At 39.5% G+C, this 13,274-nt stretch overlaps 1 protein-coding gene across 2 annotated transcripts in view; it reads left to right on the top strand.

The window, feature by feature from the left end:
- The window catches only part of SNX25 (sorting nexin 25), an 89,883-nt gene that overhangs the window by 51,751 nt on the left and 24,858 nt on the right, over window positions 1-13,274 (top strand). For both annotated transcript variants that reach the window (XM_040554467.1, XM_040554466.1), the window contains 3 exons: window positions 1,025-1,215; window positions 8,429-8,560; window positions 10,111-10,386. In XM_040554467.1, the coding sequence (XP_040410401.1) occupies window positions 1,025-1,215; window positions 8,429-8,560; window positions 10,111-10,386 (599 nt within the window). The remainder of the gene's footprint in view (window positions 1-1,024; window positions 1,216-8,428; window positions 8,561-10,110; window positions 10,387-13,274) is intronic.

The following is a 13,274-nucleotide window of genomic DNA, read 5'->3' as shown; positions in this document are numbered from 1 at the left end:
AAGCGTTCTGGAAATGGAATGCTGTTTTCATCCCCATTGTTTTACTAGTATTTGGTGTTTTAAAACATAGAATAATTGACTGCTCAGAGATAAATGATAGAGATCTAATCCCGAACTGAGTACAAGCCAGGTACTTTGCTACAGAGCTCTAGTTGCAGTCTGCAAAAGTGGGATTTTTTTTATCGAACAAAAGTATAATAAAATTAGTGTAGAAACAAGAATCAATTTCACCCTGCAGGTATAAAACAGGCATGATTTCAACACAGTAGGATTTTATCTGCTTTATCTACTCCTTTATTTTTTTTTAAGGCCCTACTGATTAACTAAAGAAGCTGGAATGTAGAATATGCAATCATCATACCTTTTATTACCAAGTCTTATTCAGCTGTCTCTCTTTCTCATGTGCTTTACTACTTAACATTATCGTTCAGTCTTGCTGTGGCATGATAAGATTTTTCTTAGCCATCTCACTATTTTGATTGGGCTTCAGTAAATGCTACCTGAGGGAGAGACCGATTGTTGTACTGTTCGCACAAAGCTCAAGAAATTCGGATTTACAAATGAGGTGCATGGGAATATGAAATGCTGGGCTGGAGCGGGTTGAGTCCAGTCTCTCATGACTCTAGGTAGTCAGTGTTATGTTCAGTAAGGTATGTGAACTATCAGCTCCATGAGTAGTTATACACTATGGCTGCAGGTAACATCCTAATGCAGTTACGACCTGTAGTAAATTTTAGATCCGTGTCTTGTAACAAGCTATGGCAAGAGAGCTGGAGGGGGATCAGCATTCAATGGACATTTGAATACGGATTTTTTCCTGAACTGTTTTATATAAGCACTTGAGGTATCATAGGAGAATATTTCAAAATAATCATTGTTTCAAACACAAATTTTACAGCATCTGTACTCACGCGCACAGTTGATTCCTGAATGACAAATGCTGTGATCAGGCAGGTCACAGAGGCATTGGTAAGAAGATGTTTTTGTGTTACAAAAGATGGTCTTTGGTTTGCTGTATTCTCAGATTCAAAAGGAAAAGAAACTGCAGCAATGAAGGCTGACCTACTGAGAGCTCGCAACGTGAAAAGGTATATTAATCAGCTGACAGTGGCAAAGAAGCAATGTGAGAAGAGAATAAGGCTCCTGGGAGGGCCTGCTTATGATCAACAGGAAGATGGCGTTTCTGATGAAGGTGGTGCCCCTCAGAGTCAGAAGGTATGAACCGAATAACACTTATGTTGTCTGAAGGTCATTGTAAACATGTTAGTTCATATTAACCCCACTGTCATTAATCCTCCTTTCCCCCAGGAGTCAAGTGTAAATTAATTGCTGCATATTTTATTTATCTTGGGAAATAAACACTGTAGTGCCTGGGAAGACTACTGATGGTTCAGGATGCTAAATGTGGAACTTCACAAAGGATCGGGTGGCTTATAAGCGTTTGTAATTTTGCAGGCATATTGCATACAGGGATTTGATAAGGTCAGGGTAGCAACTTTCTTTCTAAAAAGATTACCAACATATGTGCAATGTTTCTTTGCTTCGTTATATTTACTGTAGGAAATACCTGTAGGTTTTGTAATACTGAGTTACTCAAAAGCAAACACTTACTTCTGGAAGGCAACTGGCAAAATTAAGGGCAGTTGCTGCAGAACAGCTCTGTTAGAGCTGTTGACTGAATGCTGATTTTCCACATCACTCTACTCTGGGATTGAAAAAAACGTAACTGCTGTTGTATTAGTCAGCAGCTACAAAAATAAAATCATGGCTAATTGTCCTTGCTAAACTTTGTTTAGTTGCTTCCTTGTGTAATTTACTCTGTCCCCTTTGGGCAAAGCACAGCAATTTGTGTATTCCAATTAGAAGATTTTATCTTTTTCGTATACGTAGAACAAAAAGAAGTTATTTCTTCATGTAGGGATCTTTTAGTTTTGTTATGTCCTTATAATAATTGTAACTTAGTGGCACACATCTCTGTACTTTTTCTTGTATTTCTCAATATTTATGTTCTTTTCGTTGTATGACCTGAAAGAGAGCCGTTTCCCTGCTCCCTCCCCCTTTCATTTGTCCTTAAAGCATGACCTCAGATGGCATGTCATAGATTGTGCCGAGGCAGCCTGGATCTGTTTCCTAAAGTTGGATGTAGCCAGTAGTGCCAATGAGAAAAGGACAGAGAGAAGCGCGTGGCAGAACTGCATGGGACACTTATGCTACTGTGTAGACACCTTTCAGTGCCTGCTGAGACATTACGTACTTTCCAGGGTAGATATATGGTGACAAACGATTGTTCAAGGTCAGGTAATAAAGCTGCATTGGGTAGGGGCATTTACTGTACTGGTGGTGGAAATGATGGGATCTAGTGCTGCTCTGCTTCTAAGGTTTGGATGTGTTTCTATAAAGAAACCCTAGAACCTCCCAAAGTAGTAAATAGGGAATTTGCTGCTTTGTTCTGTTATTCCCAACTCTGTGGGACGAGGGAAGAGGCTCAAGGTGGCTGGATTAGAGACAGAGGCCACAATGGTCTTCTCTGAGCACAGAGGAAAGCCCAGGGCTTGGCTGTGGAAGGGAAGCTTTCTCCACTGTCATTTCTTCCCATCCACTGCCTGTTTTCCAGCAGCTGCTGTCTGAGCTCTTCAAGGCTGCCAGTGCTACTTTGGATGCCGGCCCCTTCTACGTAGACAGTATTGATCAAATACTTGGGCTTTTCACAGCAAAAGGGGAAAGGCTTTAGTAGATAAGCTAATGTGGGTATGCTGCTGCTGGAGGCCCATCACCGCTCATTAGTCTGGGTGTGCCAGCTTGCTGTTAGGCCAGTGCTTGACCTGCAGAATAGCCAGCTTGTGCAGCAGAAACTGGAAGTTTGCCTTTCTGTAACATGTATGAAATAGGTCAGAAACAGGCATTTACTGATAGTGGTTTTGGATTTTTATTTTATGTAAGCGTAGTACAGAAGCTTGAATGCATTAGTAACTTTGGGGAATTTTTGGTACTAACTGAGCAAAGGACAAATGGACTAGTGGCCTTAGCCGTGTGTTTTGGTTGCATTTCTGCATCCTACAGAAAGCTTCCCCTTGTGGTTGCAGGGCAGTAATAGCATTGCCGGTAAGTCTTTAATGCATGTTCTCATTATGGTCTTAAATTTGGAGGTGGATTATTTGGAGCTGTCAGTGTTCTCCTGTTACAGATTAATGATACAAAAAAGATGTGATCTGAAATATTTTTTTATTCCTTTTACAGCAGAAGGTAATTGAAAAACAGTGTTGGTTTTCTCTTCGATAAATATGTAAAAGTCTTGGGATTGTATAGATTTTGCATGTTTCAATTACCTCATTATCCTTAATGTGTAAATTATAACCAAATGTTTAAAACCAAAAAAAAAACCCAAACCAAAACCAGCTACCATCTGAATCTGATTTCTGTCATGAGCTCTGATACTGATTTATACTCTGCCCCGGGTGTCAGATTTGCTTCCAGAAAAAATGCAGTTTTAATTAGTGTAAAATATAAATCATCTCTTCTAATCTGCTCCTGGTCAGTGCAGTTTTAGTTCTTTTTCTTGGAAACTGTACTTGCACAGTACTGCAGTAACTTAATTGAGTTCTTCTTGTCTGCGTTCATTTAGCAAATGATTTGTTTGGTCTGTTGTGTTCTGTACAACATCCAAATAACAGCATCTGTGATGCTCGATGTGTGGAGCTGCAGTATCTCCTTAGTGTAGCCATTCTATGAACCATCAGTGGTAAAAGGAGCTCTGAGCGATCTGATCCTTGACTAGCTGTGAAATAGCGAGGAAAATTCCACCCAGAAATCATCTGAAAGCTTTTTGAGGCAGAGGCAGTCTGTGTTCTTAACTCTGCTGTCAAGGACTAGGCTGAAACTCCTGCAGAAGAGCCTGCTTCCACCACAGTCCTTGGATAGATGCCGACTTAACTGGTGACTGATCAGATTTTCACTGTGATATGAAGCAGAATTCCTCTGATCTGACTCTGTGGAGCAGTTATCAGCTGTTAGAGTTACTCATATGCAAATGTGGTTGTAGTGAATGGGAACTTGGTCTGTTGCACAGGAATACGGTACACTGCATCTGTGCCATAACTGGTGCATAAACAAGCCCTTCCAAATTAAATAGTTGTTTTATGTTTGTCTCCAGAGAGGTGTTGTGACTGTCCAGCCAGTGAAAGGCTTTAGGGAGTTGCCAAGACCAGGTCTCTGTACTTTAGAGGTCCAGGAACAAAATTGTTCTGTTTGCTTTGTTGGGGATGCTGGTCAAAACACCTGCTGGAAAACACATTTCTAACCCCTTCCAAGGACTCGGCAAAGCCTTTCACCAGCTGTGGCATGTTAGTTACTGTGCTGTCGGAGCAGGGAATGGATGTGGCTGCTGTAAAGCTGCTGTTTTTCCACCAACGCAGAAGCTGCTCTTGACTTAAAAGGACTCAAAGGGTTGCTGTTGAGGCTGATAATTCTAAGATTGTATCTGCTAACTGGCTATTAGATTTGAGGGTGCACACATGCCCTAATGCACGTGCGTGTGCCAACATAGCTTAATGCTTTGTACTCCATGATGATACTGAGTCATAAAATCACTCACTGAGGATAACAGACTAGCACAGAATCTTGGTCTTTAAATCAGAGAAGGAAGACTATCCCACAGAATCCTTCCTGGATTGTATGCACCTTATGACATCTTACAGCTTCAAACAAAGTCTTTTGTCTTTGTTATCAGTGATGTCTTAATAAGGTTTATAGTCCAACGTTTGTAACCTTTTTGGCAATTAGAGAGTAGTCTAGCCTTAAATCAAACAAGAGCCTAAAAAGAGTTTGTGAGGTTTCATTTCTGCAGGAAAAAGATGTATAAATGCTCTTCTGTGTATTTTTTATGTTTTGTTAAAATAGGTTGCAAGGTAACTATGCAGAAGATTCAGTAAGAGCACTGTTAGGTGCCAGCACTTTCAATACCATGGGGTGCCTGCGCAGTGAGCCCTGGGGTAGGGGAGGGATGGCTGCACTTGCCTTGCTCCCTGCCCAGCACTTACCCACAGTTACCTTTGAGAGGGGTTGTTTGTTAACTGTTCTCCTTGCTGGCAGCCTCTGCGGGGATACCAAGGATGATGTAGGTATAGAGACCACGGTGACCTCTCACTCAAAAAGCGATGGCGTGTGCCATCACTTTAGGCCTCCTTTAAGGTAATTGTAGAGCGAAGTATAGAGTATGATGATGTACAGCAAAAGCAGCTAAACCACAGACTAGTCTTTGAATTGCCATCTCTATATTCCTCTTTTTCACAGACTGACATTCTCTGTTATGACAGTAAGCCTAGTTTCAGCAAAGCTGTCTCTGTGTTGTTCAGGGAGGATGTTCAAGGAGTGAACTCTGAAGGACAGATGTTTGTTTTATTCATGTACCTGAATAGCTCTTAAGCTCAGAGCAAGCCAAGTCCAGATGGTACTCGTATGGTGAAGGATGCAGAGGAGGAATGGCACGTGACTACCACTGAGGAACTTTGAAGATGAAAATGAGCTTTTCAACTGAGACAAACAGAATTTATTTAAACGCTGCTCAAAATTTGGAGGAGCTGTTTCAGCCAAAAATAGCTGGCTACAGTTTTTAAAGGGCCTTCTTTAGCTTGGCTTATTAAAAAAATGACTTGTGTCAGTAATTGGGCACGTGAATGTGTATGTGATTCCCTCCTGTGCAGCTTGACTTCAGCAAACAATTTTTCTTAAATTTGAATCGGTGGTTTGGGTCTCAGATGTTAAGCTTAGGAAAATACATGGCTTTTCCAGAGAGTTATGTTGATACGTGGCCTGAATTGCATTATTAACTATTGGAAGACCCACGTTAGAGAAATTATTTATATCTTAATCTCTCTTGGAATTTATCTTGTTCAGGACCAAAATGTCTTAGTTGTAAAATGGAAAGTCACAAGAAGCTAAGATTCATTAGCCCCAGAGTTTAAGGACCTGCTTTTCTTTACAAAGAAAGAGATGTCAGTTGGTTGGTGGCTATGAGATGTGAAAAATATTAATTTTGTTCAACATGGGAAGATCTGTTCACTTTGCTGGTGAAATGCTTTGTTTTCAGGAGTTTCCATCAAAGAAAGAAAAGGCCTGGATTCACAAGAATAGTAGAGGAGGAGAAAGGGATAATGGTTTCTTAATCTAAGGTTTTATTGGCTACAGCATCTGTTTGGGCGTGGGAAATCTGGGTTTCATTTCCTTTTCTGCTCGACTTAAACCCTCGTCGTTTTCATCTGAGGAAGAGGAGTCCTATGCAGCATATCAGAGCCTGTTCTTTTTCCTGTCTGTATCTCTGATAGATGCTTCTCGATTTCTGTCGTCACTCCGTTGAATGGAGCTGGCCACCTAATACCCTAGCTGCCAGGGTAACAAACTGTAATTGAGATACACCTCAAAGCTGTATGGCCTGTGGCATGGAAACTGCTGGTGCTGCTGTTCGTTTGAATCAAGCGAAAAATAGATTGGCCCTCTTTCAGCTTGGCTCCTCTGCCTCATGGGAATGTTGGATGTTACATTTTTGGCAATTTCATTTCATGAATGACTTTAAATGTCACCTTAGACCTTTGCAATGTAGTCATACCTTTTGGAAGGAAAATGTTGAACCATATCTGGTAGCAGGGTAGATGCGTTTATCTTGTAAATTCTTAAAACTCACTTTTTTTAAGTTTTTTTTTTTAAGAAACAACACTTCTCTAACTGTAGAGAGTCTGTGCAGTTGAATTTAGTCCATTAGTTTCTGGGATGCATGGTGCTCTGCGGGCACATCAGGTGAAGAGATTTTCCCCGTAAGAGATGGGAAGAAGCTAGAGAGGTGAAGGCAAGGAGTTAGACCTTGCTTTATGTTTGGAGACAAGGGGATTAAAATAATTCCTGACTGTAGTAGGCAAAGCAATTGCAAGAACTCCTTTACTGTCCTCTGAATGGATGTGTTATGTCAAGGAGTAATGCTGTGCTTTAACACAAGTTCTCAACAGAAGTTGAGAGAAGACATTATCATCTCATTTATTAGACTGGATCAGATGCTGAGTCTCAGTGCACCAGGATGCTGTGTTGAAATAATGAGCATAACTTTCAAGTTGACACTTTTTTTTTTTTTTAACCCTGGAAGCAAAATACTTTAAATGTACATTCTGGTTGATCTAAAGCATTACTTTATGCAATGTGACCATTCAGGTAGATTAAAAATGTTGTCCTGACAACATAGGAAAAAAAATTAATTAGACATAGACATTTGAGCAGTCTGGTTTTTATTTTAGAATAAAATGTTAAATAATTGCTGGTAAAAAGTACAGATGGCATGTACATAGGGGATGGTAAGTACTGGTAAGAATAATATGAAGGAATTACTCTGAGTGGTTTGAATCTGTTGGAAACATCAATTATTTACTTTATAAATATAAACTTGTATGAATTCTAATGCAAGATTGAACAAGGCCTTTGGTCTTGGAAAAAAGAACATAGTTTTATCTGAAAAAGGTTCATGTTGCAGGGGATGTGTGGTGCAGAAGCTGACCAGTCTAATGTGATGCTTTAGCCAAGAAATCAGATGAGCTGCTTGGGCTGCGCTGTGTCTGTTACATATTTTATGTTATATATTTTAATGTGACTTCGAAATAATGTTGATGAATATAGATGTTTTACACATACAGTGAGAAACTGGGGTCTGTGGTCAATACATCTGCGCATTTGAAAGGAGTTTTCAAAATTCAAAAGAACATCCTGGAAGAAATGTTTTTCTGATGCTTATGATATGTCCACGTGAGATTCCATGTCAAATAGCAAATACAGAGAAGCCAAGTGAGTTGAAAATGAAGCACTGAGTTTCAAAATTAATTTCAGATTGAGTGGCTATGAGTAATTGAAGTATTGTTCATATAATGATGTGAGGAAAAGGCATTTTGGGATTATTCTGGGCCTCCTGAAGAAGACAGACTTGCCTAAGAATTTCACTTTGAAACTGGAAAGACCGAATTGTTGCATGTACAGACCTCCCATTGGATTGAGACAGGTGTTGCTTTTAGGCATGAAAACTGGAAAGTTGACTCGTTACTTCTGGGAAGAAAGCTCATTGTTCTTCCTTAAATTAAAGGGTGGTGGCTTACATTTGCCTTTCTCCAAATCCACAGAATTGATATTGTGAATTGTAAGTAGCAAAGAAAGAATGTAAATCTTTCAGAGCAGAAGATGATTGAACCACATCAGTTGTCTTTTTCTGGGTTGTTTTCTGTGTGTGTACAGCCGGAACCTGTGGGCAGCTAGGGGGAAGACTTCAAGTTCTTGGGAAGTTCACCTGGGAAACTTAGTTTCATTGCCTTAGTTACCCTAATGTGCACCAATGGTGAAGAGTTGCTGTTCAGTGCCAGTTGGGTATTTTCCCGGGTTTTACACTTGTTTTTCTTTTCTTCAGATTCTTCAGTTTGAAGAAATTTTGGCCAACCCTTCATACCGAGAGCACTTTCGAATCTATATGGAAAGGATGGACAAGATGGCTTTGATTGGTCTTTGGGAGTCTGTGGAGTGCCTAAAGAGTGCTAACAAGGTGGGAAAATTTGCAAGTCCACGTGGCTTGGACATTAACCGCTTGTTTGTAAAATAGCAATACCATGGGATGGGTACTGAGCAATTTAGGTGGCTTTGATTTGTTAGTTTTTTTAAAGCTTCTTAATGTTTGGGGATAATATGGCAATTAAAAATTCTCCCAGCTCAATTTTGGTACAAATAGCTAAGTTACTCTGCTGCTAAAGGGAAGAAAAAATACTACCTTGTAATTTGTGCTCAAATAAAGTAGGAATGAGAACCCTGAAACAGGGATAGGAAATATCATTGCAAGAATTATCCAGGAGCAATGGTGCAGAGCAAGTATGTAGAGGACTTGCTATTTGTTAGCACTGGGAACGGTTTTTTTGGAAAACTCCCAGGATTCACACTACAGTGAAATGTGAATTTCAGTATTAAGTGTGTTATTTTTTTAATTCACTGTCATTTCATTACTCTCCTATTAAAAAAGATTCTAGTCAGCTGGAAAACACAAATAACGTCCTGTAACCAAAGCAGCAAATTGTAGAGCATGAGTAGTGAACCGTTATTAGGATCTGTGGAAATGACTAACAACCAACTCAGAAAGCGTTCATAAAATGGGTTTGGCAGGCACCGTGAAGAGAGTTGTATAAATTAGTTTTGATTTGCAAACTGGTCATGATTAGAAAAGATGCTATAAGGCATTTTATGACCTTTCAGCTATGAATCCTCTGCTCATTTTCAGAAGAATATTTATAATGCCTTTATTCAAGATTTCCCATTGCTTTAGAAAGTCTCCAACATACCTTAATTACATTGCACTGTGGAACTTAAGGGTTGTCCTCTGCTGCAGAAGCAGCTTTGATTTTGAAATAAATAAATAAAAGGCGAGCAAGCACATTCTGCTATACTAAGGGAGTAGCTAAAACTTCTTTAATTTGGGTCAGTTTAGAGATGATAATTTAGAGAGATGATCATGGGCTGTGCTGCATTACTTCCTCTCTTTCCTGTTTGGTAATGAAAAGTTCAACCTTGTGCGCTGTTCTGTGCTCAGTGGAAATACCTGGCCTCCTGTTCTGGTAAATGTCTCTCTGGTGTACTTTCCTCTCTTCCTTTTTTTTTTGTTGCCTTCCCTCTCCAAAACTAAGTAGTCACATATAAATTGGGAGAGTTGATTCTATCCAGCAGAAGACAGGAGAGCTGATGCAGCTGAACTGTACAATCTGAACTTAAAACAGTGACCAGAGTCTCCCTTCAGCACTTTTTTTTTTTTTTAAATACATGCATTTGGAACATAATTCTAAAATCAATGGGTGTGGAAACTTTGATAATTTTAGACCACAGCTGTTTCTTTACTTAACAAATATCAGTGTTGTGAAATTGACTGCTTTGCATAGGTGCACAGGCAGAGCGCTTGATCTCAGCGAGAGGTTCACAGATGTGTGCTTATACATCTAGGCATGAAATTAACTTGATCATCCTTCAAATTATGCACCTGCATCCTGAGCCATCCTAGTATTTTTAACATTATTTCTTACTCTCTTCTCCCTCCTCTCTCTCCTTGCTTTGTAGGCTGAAATACCTCAACTGGTGAGTGAAATTTATCAGAATTTTTTTGTGGAAAGCAGAGAAATACCTGTGGAAAAATCACTTTATAAAGAAATACAGCAAAGTCTTGTGGGTAATAAAGGCATTGAAGTATTCTACAGAATTCAGGCAGATGTTTACGAAACTCTAAAGGACAGATACTACCCCTCATTCATTGTCAGCGATTTATATGAGAGATTGATCAAGAAGGAAGAAGAAAGAAGTTCTTTGCAACTGACTCCTGAGGACAAAGATGAAGCGGTGAGTCACATGGACAGTTTCTTTCACTGCTTCTTATGATGTGAAGATGTTCCTGCATAAAGTGTGTAGAAGCATATCCTGTCCTTGAGCTTTGGGATTCTTTTATTTTTTTCTAATGTATTTATAAATACCATCACTTTTGTAGTTTTGTCAGGTAAACCTGATATGTTCACAGTCCATTTGAAACAAAATGGTACAAAACGGCTGACTACTTAAACTTCAAATAAGTTAAAAATATAATCTCAGGTTTCTAAGCCTTTTGTCTTCCTTATGTTTCATTTTGCTTCTAAGTATCAGAGAACGCAACATACCTCATACAAACTCAATTACATTTCAATTGAAGGAAATCTCACTGGTTAGGTAGATTTGTCTTGGACACTCTCTGTTCCTGTCCACCTTGCATGTCCTAGGTACTGAATAGGTAATAGAAGTTGCAAAAAAAAAGGGAGAAAAAGTAATGCAAAAAATAGAATCTTAGTGCTTTTTATTAATTTATGAAATAAATTAATAGGCTATCTTGGAAGCTTAAACTGATTAAAATGACACTGGAACTGAAAATACTAAAACAGAGCATTCAAAATGTCATAAGCAATAACCCAGTGGTCACTCCCTTGGGGCAAGTATTTTCAGTGGGTTCTCTAAATCAGTCTGGTTGGGGGAACTTGTTACTTTTATCCTAGAACACTTTGACAAGGGCATCTCTCAGACTAGCAAACATCTTTCAGTCAGGCTGCCACTTCAGATCAGCATTAATGTCTTCATTTTACACGTGGACTTGCTCAGAACACGGTGAAGTATATGAGTTTGTCTAAATCTGAATCTAAATGAAAAAAATGGGAGCAGAATCCAGAGGATTTCTGTCAACCTAAGCATTTACAAACAATTATTTCAAAACCTGAGGCTTTTCATACTTACTCTTTAAATATGACTTCAGTTTCTTTAGATGAGCTACTATAGTCTCTGTAGTTCTCATGTCAGCAAATCTTCAAAGATGAGCTGTTGTAAATAAATCACTTCCCATACAGATTTTCAGAGTTTCCTCGGTTTTTCATTGTTCATTTCTCCCTCTGTTCCTTTCCTTGATAAAAGATTTAAGACATGTTTTCTCTTCTTATTGCTGACCCAGATATGTTTTGGGGGTGGTAGGTACTTCAAAAATTTCACTTCCTTTTGTTTCCAGTCACTGGGTCTTGCAGAAAAACACTGTTGCTCTTTTTGCCCAGAACTTTCTAAATACTGAGCTCTGTAGTTTTTATTCTTTTCTTGTATTTTGTTCAGCCTAACAGTAATAACCATTCTCCAAGAAAAACTGACACGATGCTTTAGGACTGCCTGACAGTCTTCTGTCAGATAACGTTTACTATAGCTGCTGAAAAATTAGATTTTTGACATCAGCATCATCTGTGCTTCCTCTTGGTGTTAGGTTAAATGTGCGTCAGATTTGAAGGCTGCATTTGTGGTGAAACCTTAAAGACTAAAATATTGCCATTTTGGCGTGTATGGTTAAGGTTTTTCTGCATTTTTTTAATCACAAATTAAGCAAGAAGTTGCATATACTGTTAGAGCATCTCTCTCTACTAAGAGTAATCCTAATGGCTCTGGGCCAGGCTTCAGGGTCTTTGAGGTGAAAATAAATTATATCAAAGCCTTCCTTCTGAAGCTTCCAGTGGGCTTTTAAATGTGGCTCAAAGTACTCTGCTAGCTAATAGCCTCTTTTTTTTTTTTTTTTTTTTTTTTACCCATGTATGGGAAACCATAGCTGAGAAACATCGTGTGTCAGGAGGGAGTTGCATACGGTTAGTAAATACTGGTTGTTTTCATTTTGGTTTGGGTCTTGGTGGTCAAAGTCCGCACTTCCTGGGGCATTATGGGCATTGTGTGTGTTAAATTTCCATAAATTTCATTGTTATAGCAGTATAGGTAAAAAACAATTTAGTGCCCTCCTGGAGGGAGCCCTGATTAAAAGTGAGAAAATGAAACCAGAAGGTAGGGATCCAGGCAAGGGCAGGCTCTGCTGGTTCTGCCGCAGGTAGAACAAGCTCACTCTTCTTCCTTGTAATCTGTCATTGCTTTTTTGTGGCGTGGACAAAACCCCTTTAAAAGGTCGCATCTAGACACAAAAATACAGAGGCAAGTAGTACTTTGCAACCACCAGACTCGTTTCCTTCATTGGTGCTGTGTGCATCAGATGGCTAAAATAATAAATCCCGAGTCTGCGTTCTGGAGCCCTAATGGCAATGGGAGGTGTTACTGCTGGGGCAGGCAGGTGGAACTAACTCCATCCATTACGATCTCAGATTTGAGTATGGTGATCTTTTATTTGGTAAATTTGATCGTTTTAATAGCAGTAACTTGCTGTCCTGTAGTCCTGGCATTTCACGATAAACCTAGAGATTCAGCAGTGCTTTTGCTGAAACATTAATGACAGAAATCATGCAGCTTGCCCCTGGGAGCAGAGCCTTACTGCTTTGTAATTAAATGCAGCCCTTCAGTTATTAGAACCAAACTTGGTGTGACCAGGCTGTTAACTCTTCAGTGTCAAAACCAGCATCTCGGATTCTTTTTGACCCCTGTGCTTCCCAGCAAGTGTGTTTATATTATGCTTGCGTTCAGTGGAGTTATGAGTGACGTCCAGTGTTGCTAATATTTATTATTTGTATTATTGCAGTGCCAGGAGACAACAACAAGCTTTTGTGAGCTGAGCTAAGCTCTGTACACATGCTTGGAAAGCAGTCTCTGACCTAAGGAGTTTACAGTCCATGCGGAATAGACAGGAGGAAGGACAGGGCATGCAGCTAATACTTGCTCAGCCACACAGCAGGCAAACTCTGAGCTGGAAAAGGGCACGGATTCCTTAGCACAGAACTCCTGATTTCTGCATTATGTTA

This window comes from Cygnus olor, chromosome 4 (genome assembly GCF_009769625.2).
Source record: "Cygnus olor isolate bCygOlo1 chromosome 4, bCygOlo1.pri.v2, whole genome shotgun sequence".
NCBI lineage: Eukaryota > Metazoa > Chordata > Aves > Anseriformes > Anatidae > Cygnus > Cygnus olor.
Note: the sequence above shows the minus strand (reverse complement) of the source record. Positions and strands in the feature narration are given on the sequence as shown.